The 10,965-nt window shown below is 37.5% G+C and overlaps 1 protein-coding gene across 2 annotated transcripts; it reads left to right on the plus strand.

Annotated features, from left to right (window-relative positions):
• The first annotated feature begins 703 nt into the window (after positions 1-703).
• Positions 704-10,118, plus strand: LOC307160957 (integrin beta-1-like). 2 transcript variants are annotated; one of them, XM_079875357.1, is made up of 16 exons: positions 704-953; positions 1,579-1,645; positions 1,910-1,995; positions 2,102-2,306; positions 3,463-3,633; positions 3,713-3,948; positions 4,339-4,494; positions 4,590-4,685; positions 4,807-4,896; positions 5,620-5,760; positions 7,219-7,421; positions 7,512-7,750; positions 8,343-8,565; positions 8,764-8,999; positions 9,524-9,690; positions 9,824-10,118. In XM_079875357.1, exons 2-16 carry the CDS (start codon positions 1,579-1,581, stop codon positions 9,887-9,889), a joined length of 2,382 nt encoding a protein of 793 aa, XP_079731483.1. In that variant the 5' UTR covers positions 704-953; the 3' UTR covers positions 9,890-10,118. The 2 variants fall into 2 exon arrangements, with proteins under 2 accessions (XP_079731483.1, XP_079731484.1); XM_079875358.1 differs by having other exon boundaries at positions 4,339-4,431.
• The last annotated feature ends 847 nt before the right edge of the window (positions 10,119-10,965 follow it).

Genomic DNA, 10,965 nt, shown 5'->3' on the forward strand with positions numbered 1-10,965 from the left:
GTACAGATAGACGCTGTTCTAATGATATGTCATCTTACCTGAGTGTTCCTTGGCGCATATTTTAATATTAACACGAGAGGAGTGGAATAAAGAAAGTGTTTAGCAGAATTGATATTCAAAACGGTAAGCACGAACTGCTTTGTTTACGGTGTGTGTATCTGCAGCCGGCAGCGTCGGTTTCCCTTTTTGAATGACGAATATAGACGAATATATCTGCAGAAATAGACAGTTGTCTCATTTACACGCAGGCGCAGAACGCGCATTCTAGCTGACAGTCGGCAGTAGTTCTCTAGGTGTGTTCAGGTGCCGCTTTTAACCCCGACGCGAGGCGACAACACACTACAGTTGGCTTTCATCAGCGCTAGTTCGTCGGCGTCGGCTTGGTGTGTTCCAGGCTTAAGGTTGTTCTGAGAGAGTGCTTATGATTTATGAGGATTTTTTTTTTTTTTTTTTTTAAGCACTGGGTGGATTTTTATAATTGGTTGTGTACACAAAGTGCCAACACACTTTATGTTCAAACACCATGTAAAAGTGAATTTTGCATAATAGGTGCCCTTTAAATTATATAAACACGTTATTATATTGTTATAATTAGTTTGATGCAATTCACATCTTTTTTTCTAATGTGAGTCTGTTTTGGAGGAGGAGCCTCCACTCTTCACATGTCCAGCCCAAACCACACAACCCTCAGTTTGTATTTCCTGTGTTTGTAAGGTGTGAGACTGAGCTGCTGCTGCTGAACTACTGAAAAAGACCTGCTCACACACCTCACAAACACTCAAGTACAAACCGTTTCGATTTTGTTTTGTGTGCCGTTTCAGAAACACATTCTTCAAATGCTTACAGGACGACAGTAACCTGGAGTGTAACTCAAGACATCAGGAAAAGTTGATCATATAAACATTTACGTCATAAACACACATCTCTTGAAAGAGCCAGGGGCATGCGTTAAGGTAAGTAACTAAGCTTTTATTTTCCACTTATTTATTTCCACTTATTATAAAATGCCCATAAAAAATCTCATGACATTTTACTAGTCACAGAATATGTATGTAAATATTGTTTTTGAATATGTTTGTCTGATCAAAATTGTTCGAGCAAATCCATAAAGACACACTACTACAATGTAAATCAGGGATCAATCATTTAGTGTATTTACATATACATGTTTATATTATATATAAATATATGTATTTGTACACTACCAAAGTAGTCTTAAAGGAACTTTGATTTTACTCAGATTAACAGACAAGTAAGAGCCTGTTTCTTGGGGCTGCTTTTTCTTTCTCAATATCTTATTCTTTATCTAAGTCAATGATTAACTGTCTCTTTCATTGTTCTGAGTCAGAAACACTCCTGTTTGCCAGTCCTTTTTTTTAACGGAAACCTACTTTTTGGTGCAAAGAATGGTATTTCTTAATCAAAAAATATATTTAACAAAATATATTGATCAATCATTCACAGTAGGCTACAGTTTGCCAAAGAGTGTCAGACAAGGATTTTGTGTATTTGTATAAGTGATTATCTCTCTCTTCTTGATGTGTTTCTGTGTAATTTATGAGGTTCTTCTGCATTTAGATGGATATGAGAGTGTTGTTAATATCAGCTCTTCTAGGATTTGTCTCTCATGTCAGAGCAAAAACAGGTAAGGAAGTCATTTATCGCCAACAACACAGCTAGGCCTACTTTCTGTAGCCTCAGGGGACATTCTTTTAATGTTTAGGTTTATGAGTTTATCTCATAGTAATTTTGAGGCTACTTTCTCAAGTTATTCTTCAAAAGACCTTCTTGTTAGCTTTTCTTTTCATAATGCTTTAGTTGCTGGAAAACTATTATTTAATAATCTCACATAACATTGTAATGTTAGATCTTGTCTTCTAAAGTTGTTGTGTTTGTGTTTTGCACTCAGACAGTAATGCATGCATTTCTGCAAATGCCAAAACATGTGGAGAGTGTATTCAGACCGGGCCACAGTGTGTGTGGTGCAAAGATCCAGTAAGTTACTTTGTCTACAACATTTGATTGTCAAGTTCTCGTCTGACTCTGGAAGATTATCCGAGTCTTACCGGAACATGTGAACTTAGCAAGTCTCTGCTTGCAGGATTTCAAACCTTCACGCTGTGATGAAAAGGAGTCTCTGCAAAAGGCTGGTTGCACTCCACTCGGCATAGAAAACCCTCGAGGAACGGTCACCATCGACAAGAACAAACCTGTCACAAACCGTAAAAATGATGGAGGAGAAAATCGGAGGCCTGAAGAGTTCATCCAGATTCAGCCACAGAAATTCACCCTGAACCTCCGATCAGGTACTGGACCCCACCTGTGAACCAAAACGGATGTGTTGTGAAATATGAATCAGGACAAGTTAAATCAAATTTACATTTAGCCTACGTCTGCGTCGTAAAAGAAACAGGCTAAAAATGTATGCTGCCCTCATGTGCTATCTGAATTATCGTAATTATTGTAAACAGTTTCGTAGTTAAAAATTGGATATGAACGCCCTTTCATGATCATTGAATAGCAAAATATCATTTAGGTTTTAATATGATTTTCCCATTAAGAATAAGAATAAACCTGGTGTCCTCCATGATTCCTGTTGTTTCTGACAACACTTGAACACGAGCTCGTAATCACAACATGAGGGTATATGATGACAGGCTTTAATTTAATTTAATTTTATTTTTTTTAACTAATAAGTGAACAACTCCTTTATTAATTTTTAACAAAAAAATAAAGGACCACCAATAGCTCAGATTTGCATATAAAACAGGACTACACCATAGTAAAACAGATTAGAGAATAAAAACAAAACAATAGCATATTTCAAAAAGATGCAGAAGAGGACAAAGGTTCAATGTCTAGAGAGTTATACAAATTACATTATTCCTTGTAATATAATAGGGCGAAGATGAGTTTTCAAATAGTCCAGATATGGGGTCCAGACTTTATAAAACTGGCTTGTTTTTTGATGTAATACATAGGTAAGACACTCCAGGAGAATCAACTCAAAAATAACCTTACGCCAACCTTTAAGAGATGGAGACTTATCACTGATCCAATTAAGTAAAATATTTTTTTCTGGCAGCGAAGGATAGAATATTATACAATTTCTTATTAGCAGATGAAACAACGCGTCCATTAGGTATACCCAACACCAGTGAGACTGGCTCGAAATCCAAACGAATATTAAAGATTTTTTCCATTTCCCCCAGCACCAAATACCAGTACCATTAACAACTCCTTTATTAATTAAGTAAACATAGTAATAGGATTCTCAGTTTACCTAAAAACTTTAGCAAATTGTTCATAGCATTCATCATAGCATATTTCAACATTGTATATATTTTTTTTCAGGAAAGAAAGTAAAACGTTTTTATCAAGATTATTCAAGCTCACAGGAGAATTGGCATGTGACTGTGAGCAACATATTTCTTTTTTTCTCTCATCTTTGTCACTCGACAGATGAACCGCAGAAGTTTACTCTCATGTTCAAGAGGGCAGAGGACTATCCCATCGATCTGTACTTCCTGATGGACCTCAGTGACTCTATGCGAACTAATCTTGAGAATGTCAAGAATCTGGGAGCCGACCTTGCCAAGGAGATGCGGTACATCACTAAAGACCTGCGGATTGGTTAGGAGGACACACATGCTCACATTCACGCCTTTGCGGTATTAAAACCGTTAAATGATCTGCTAACTCTTGCTTGCAGGTTTTGGTTCATTCTTGGAGAAGCTTGTTATGCCTTTCATTCTGACAACGCCAAAGTATCTGGAGAACCCATGTTTTCCAAACGACTGCACAGCACCCTTCAGCTACAAAAACGTCCTGAGTTTGACCAACAACAGCACGTTGTTCACCAAAGAAGTCAGCCAACAGAAAACCTCTGGAAACCTGGACTCTCCCGAGGCAGGATTTGATGCAATCATGCAAGCTGCTGTCTGCACGGTGGGTCGAGTTCAACATTCCATAAATTCCACAGAACTACGGGCAAAGTCTCCGGGTACATGTTAGAACATGCAGTGTTGTACGCGCCCTGTGAATGGTTGCAAAACAACTACTTTCTTTTTGTTCCAATAAAATAGTTTTTTTTTTTTTTTCAAATGGTAAATGCTACCAGTTTAGAAATCCTGTAGTTGAATACAAATTTTCAGATTATGTATACACAAAATTACTTCATCACCATGTAGTCAACGTGTGATTGACACACTCTCATTAATCATTCTTATTGAGTCATAGGGAGCAGGATGCTACTGAACATTAGCTACTGAACATGTTTGGACAAAACCTGACCATTTGAAGCTGAGTTCTGTCTGCTTTGTTTTGATTGTTCCTCAGAAAGAGATTGGCTGGAGGAATGTCACTCGTCTCCTCGTGTTTTCCACGGATGCTGGATTCCATTTTGCTGGAGATGGAAAACTGGGTGGCATTGTTCGTCCAAATGATGCGAAATGCCATCTTTCCAATAATATGTACACCATGAGCCACTACTTTGTAAGTGTGAGTTTTACAGATAGATAGACAGATAGAAAGGCAGGCAGACAACTGTAAAATCAGAGTATGTCTTTCATTTGAGTTATTTTTTGCAGGACTACCCCACCATCTCTCAGCTAGTAGACACACTGAGTGACAACAACATTCAGACCATCTTTGCTGTGACAGAGCAATTCCGGGCTCTTTATGAGGTCTGTGCATGCATGTAATATATCTTCTTCTGATTGCAACATCATCTCATGATTTAAGCATCAATTTTAACTCAGATTATACTCTGTGTTGATTCATGTTGTATATGTGTGTGCACAATAGGAGCTCTCTGCTCTAATCCCTAAATCTACAGTGGGGACACTATCTACCTCCTCTACCAATGTCATCCAGCTCATCATTGATTCCTATAATGTGAGTTCAAGTTATGCATCAGATGTCTATCAAATGTGAAGTAATGGTTGGCTGTGGTAAGCTCTAGTTCCTCTTACAGTTCAAAAGAAAAGAAACTAAAACCGCTGTTATTTTTCACTTGCATACAAAGGAATTCACTTTATAGCCAGTTCCAAAGTTTTAAGGTTGTTCATAATTCATAGTTCTTAAAGTGCGACCCACTGGCTTGGTGCATAAACCGCTAAGACTAGTCTTACAAGTTAGACATCAAATGATTTTCTTTAAGGCTGGTCATAGCTTTTTTAAATCAGTTAAAACACATAAAAACATAGATTGGTCTAATTTGATGCCAAAAAGTAAGACTGACTGCCACTGATTTACTGCTAGTGGGTTATACTAAAACTTAAGACACTGTCTTAACATAATGGCTATGTTTATGCAACCGGCCCGAGAGAAAAATAGTAAAAGTTATAAAAAAGTAATAGTTGACCCCAAAAAGAAAGCTTTAATTGCTTATTTTAGTCTCATGTCACTCATAAACCCGCATGACTTTCTTTCCTCTGTGAAAAACATTGAATTAACCCTAACCTATCCCACAGAAGACTTTCATACAGGTTTAGAACGATGATGAGGCTGAGTAAACAGAAATGAACAGAGTGAACTATCCCTATAAATGTAGGATTTGAATGAATATTTCATTTTCCCAGCTCTAATATACTCTCTGTGTTTAATTCTCTCTATCAGTCCTTGTCTGCAGAGGTCATTCTGGAGAACACCAGGCTACCTGCTGGTGTGTCCATCTCCTACATCTCCCACTGCAAGAATGGAGTGAGCAGAAAAGGAGAAAGTGGGCGCACATGCTCCAACATCTCCATTGGGGATGAGGTGAGAGAGTGAACACAATAAAAGCCATCTGAACTTGTCCGTGCATGTAAAGGAACTAACTGTGCTAACTGTAGCTCAAGACAGAAGCTCGTCGCTCTTTCCAAATGGCAGCAAACTTCTAGATCATTCCCATTCACCAATGCTCTCCTAGTCTGCATACTTCTAAGACATGTTCCAATTTGAGTAGTCGCAGATGCTAGGATGAATTTCTTCTTATTTAAAATATAGCCAACCTGACTTTCTCTGACAAGCAGAGGAGCTACAGCTGTACCCAATGAAATTGCGAAAGGAAAGACTGGGAGTGGAGGTCAATGTGTGGGAAACAGGAGTCCAAAAATAAATACATGTGAGAATGAATAAATATACAAATGAATTAACGCATAAATAAATAATAGTTAAAAAGAATAAAAATATACTGTATACAGAAAATAATAAATGAAGGAAAAAGTTAATTAATTTAATTCAAATGAATTACATTTGTTTTATCAAGCCAGTTATCTATTTATTTATTTATTTATTTATTTATTTTTAAATTATAAATTATTTTTGGTCCTCAATAAAAAACACCCTAATGTATGTTCCTGATAACTAAAAGGGCAAGAAAAAAATCATATGTGATGTGTCGCAGAGGGACTTCTGGAAATGTCCTTTAACTGTTTTTCATTGTCAATTATATGGTGATTCATAGTTTTTACTTGTAAAAAACATATATTTGACAGTATTTCACTGTAAAATTACATTATAATGTGATGTTAAAGGAGCCGTATGTAAGATTGTGGCCAAAACTGGTACTGCAATCACTGTATCCCCTCCCCCTCCCCCCTGACTCGAGGTTGCCAGATATGCTGCAGGATCCAGCAGGAACATAGGCTGCTACAAGGAGCTGCAGCTGTGGTAACTAGAGCAGAGCTGGCAACCCGGATTCCGAAACACTACTGACTTCGTGATTGGTAGATAGATGGAGGGTGGCGCTTCAGGCCAAAACACAAGATGACAACATCAACATCAGTTGAGGGCTGCAACTTCACTTTTTAAATGACAATATCCTGGCCGTACTACTGTTGTCAGCGATATAAGTATTTGAAATGAACATGATTTCTTAATGTCTAGTGACATATCAGGGCCATTTTATGATTAATTGAAATACATTTCTTACATACAGCTCCTTTAAACTATAAAAAAAATGTCTCTATATAGTAAGGTAACTTGCAACTAACCAATTAACAGGTTTTTACTTTAGAATAAAATAAAAATAAATAAAATTACAGTGCAAAACATTTTAGTGAATCTTTAAATGTACACAAAGAGCTTCTGTCTTATAATGTGCACAAGGACTTAGCATTGTAAAGAACGTGTCACAAATAAAAGCTTTCGTTTCCCTGTACACCCTGCTGGCTATTTCCATTTTTATAAATGATATGCCACCTGGAACATAAAACAATGTGTTGTGCCTCATAGGTGAAGTTTGATATAGAAATCACGGCTAAAGGTTGTCCATCTAATGGTAAGTCAGAGACGATAAAGATCAAACCGCTGGGCTTCAACGAGGAGGTGGAGATCGTCCTCAACTTCATCTGTGAATGTGAGTGTCACAAAGATGGAATCCCAAACAGCCCATCGTGTCACTTCGGCAACGGTACCCTGGAGTGTGGAGTATGCAGGTTTGAGAAGCTGTCACTCTCTCTCATATGCAAATGCAGACAACTAAGTATGACAATCATTCTGATTCGATGTTTTCTTTCTCATATCAGGTGTAATGATGGCCGATTAGGCAGGTTATGCGAGTGCAGCCAAAATGAGGTCAAAACAGACGATTTGGATGCAAATTGTCGTATAGGTAACCAGACAGAGGTCTGCAGCAACAATGGAGAATGTGTCTGTGGAACGTGCGAGTGTAAGAAAAGAGACAACCCAGTGGAGAGATACAGCGGAAAGTTCTGCGAGTGCGACAACTTCAGCTGCGACCGATCCAACAACAAGCTCTGTGGAGGTACGACTCTTTTAAGGATTTTTCAATTTATCTTATACAAATTTTAATGTTTAATGTTCACTTCTCCTAAATTAAAAATATAGAACAGTTAAAATCAACATGAAATTGCATTTGCATCCCATTTTATTTACAGAAAACACTGTATATAATTAGAAAATGTATTTCTCTAGCATTTTTTTTTCTTAGTAAATAGCAACCATTTTGATTTCATGTTGACTTTATTGGGTTAAAAAGCTGCTGCATTTGCTTGAACACTGCAAATAAATATTTTCTTACTCAGTATTCTTGTTTTGTTTTCCAGTATAAATATCTATTAATTCTTAAATCAAGATACATTAACTGGATATGCAAGGAAACAGGAAATATCACAGGAAAAACAAGATTATTTTTCTTTTCCCATTGACAGATATTTTTCTTAATTTAAACTTAATTTTGATATATTTTTCAGAAAACAAGTCTTCGTAAGTCATTTCGTTCTCAAGTAATGGAATTTTGAATTAAGACTGTTTAGATATTTGTACTGGAAAACAAGACAAAAATGCTATTGCACGGTTAAGACGGATTTATCACCAAGGCATCCTTTCCCCCTCAGGTCATGGACGATGTGAATGCGGACAGTGTATTTGTGATGCTAACTACACCGGTAGTGCATGCGACTGCCCTCTAGACACCTCCACCTGTCTGGCCAGTAACAAACAGATCTGTAACGGCCGGGGCACCTGCGAGTGTGGCGTGTGTAAATGTACAGACTCAAAGTTTGAGGGTCCGACCTGTGAAATGTGCCCAACCTGCCCCAGAATTTGCAATGAACACAAGTGAGTTATTGGCAGAACACTTTCTAATGGTTAAGCTAACAAAGCTAACTAACCCTGTGAGTTGAACTACTTGCTTGTAGTCTTTTTTTTTTTTTTATCTGAATAACTTTTCTTCTAATTACTAATCACTGGTGCTCTAAAACAGAATTAATCTTAGCTAGCAGCACTAAATACATTCCTGTGTGTTTGTCCTCCAAGGGATTGTGTTGAGTGCCTACAGTTTGGTACGGGTATCAAGAAACGTACATGTGAGAAAGAATGCAAAAACTTTGCACCTCTTAATGTAGTGAAGAACAAGGATGATCTTCCTCAGTCCAACGACCAGACCAACATCGATCTCTGCAAAGAACGGGACGCTGACGACTGCTGGTTCTTCTTCACCTACGCTACCAAGAATGAAGACAAGATTGAGGTCCATGTGGCTGATAAAAAAGGTAAATGATGGACAAATGTTGCCAAGTACCAGTATGAAATATTTTTTGAAAATATTAAATAAAAATTTTACATTAAATATGAGTGTCCCTGATTGATTTAATTATTTAAAGTCACCAAGAAATCACAATTGACAATTCTTATTTTTACAGAATATTGCAGTGTTTATAATAAATGGTTTACCCATTTGTTTTACCTTGTAATCGTAAATCAAAAACATAAGCTTTTCCTTCCCCTCGCAATGTCTTTTCTCTGACATGTGCATTGGCACGAGAGCACCTCGTCACACACATGAGATCATAGCAATAGCAAACAACAATCATCCAATCAATTCCCGATGGACAAAATTAAATCCTGCACTACATTTTTTTTCTCATTCTAGAAGCCGTTTCACTCAGATATGTCACAATAAAGAAGAAAAGAGTATCGCAACTTCCATTTCATGTTGGCTTAATTTCTTAATTGATAGTTAGTGATAACTAAGTTTTACCTTGTGTCCAATAATGCTTTGTGTCTGTGTTGACAGAGTGTCCCTCTGGCCCTGACATCATCCCCATCGTAGCGGGTGTGGTCGCAGGAATCGTTCTGATTGGTTTAGCGCTTCTGCTCATCTGGAAGCTGCTCATGATTATTCACGATCGCAGAGAGTTCGCCAAATTCGAGAAAGAGAAGATGAATGCCAGATGGGACACGGTATGCAAATCTTTATTAATATTTATTTTATAATATTGCAAATAAATACATTTTGTTGGGTTCATGCTGTATAGGCTATGGGAATAATACTGGGATAATACTCATGTATGTATGGTCTTTCTGTTCTGTTTAGGGTGAGAATCCCATCTACAAGAGTGCTGTGACAACTGTGGTGAACCCCAAATATGAGGGGAAATGATGGATCTTCTCGATGGCTTGCAGCAGAGGTTCTCAACTGGTATTGGCTTCAGGAATCAGATTTTACATTGGTGACTTAATACAGTACCATAAACTGTATTTAAAAGGACACGCCACTGTTTTTTGAAATAGGGGTTATTCACCGTCTCCCCTACATTTAGATAGGTGGGCAAACGCATTTTTGTCTCACTGCATGCATTGTCTTAGTCTGGCAGCGCCGGGCGCAGAGATATCACGCAACACCTGAAATCCACTATCTCTGTGCCCAAGATATCTGATATCTCTGCGCCCAAGTAGCAGTGCTTCGCCTGTGCTTCCCCCTAATATAGTCCCAAGTCAATATCTGCCTAGGAAATCGCCTAGTCTTAATCTGCATTGCTATTTGTACTCGTTGTGAATACGCAGGCCACAAGAATTACTTGTTTTTTTTTTTTAATCACTTTTACTCACAACATGCTATCCTGCAACAAAGGATTCCATTCATTATGCTAAGCTAAGCTAGCGACGGCACTGCCAGACTAAGACAATGCATTCACTGAGACAAAAATGCGTTTGCCTACCTATCTAAATGTAAAACAGTGGCGTGTTCCTTTAATGAAGTCTGGGTCATTTGACTTTGGAACAGAATACCCACACAGATGCCAACAACAAATTATATGTTTCCTTTTAATATTTGATACATTTATTTATTTTGCATTTTACGCTGTGCATTTAGCATTGTTTCAGTCCCTTCTGTCCACTACTCAATCAAATGCATTTTTGGGTCACAACCTACCAGTTGAGAACTGATTTATAAGCTAGTTTCCTATTGCTTGATTGTTATTTTTTTAATGTTTATATGTAAATATTAAATTCATCTGGCTCAGAAATACCATAATCTCACAGGAAGTCACAAGATCCAACATGACTTCTTATTTTGACATACTTTCTATAAAGCCAATAAAACAGTGTTGGGTTTTACAAAATACACTCTTGACTTGTGTGGTTGATTTATTTTTCTCCATGCTAATCAGTGGCTGGTTGTATTTGGGGGAGGGGCATTTTCATTCTAGAGAGCAACTGATTGGACAAAAATCT

This window comes from Squalius cephalus, assembly GCF_949319135.1.
Source record: "Squalius cephalus genome assembly, chromosome: 7".
Classification (NCBI taxonomy): domain Eukaryota; kingdom Metazoa; phylum Chordata; class Actinopteri; order Cypriniformes; family Leuciscidae; genus Squalius; species Squalius cephalus.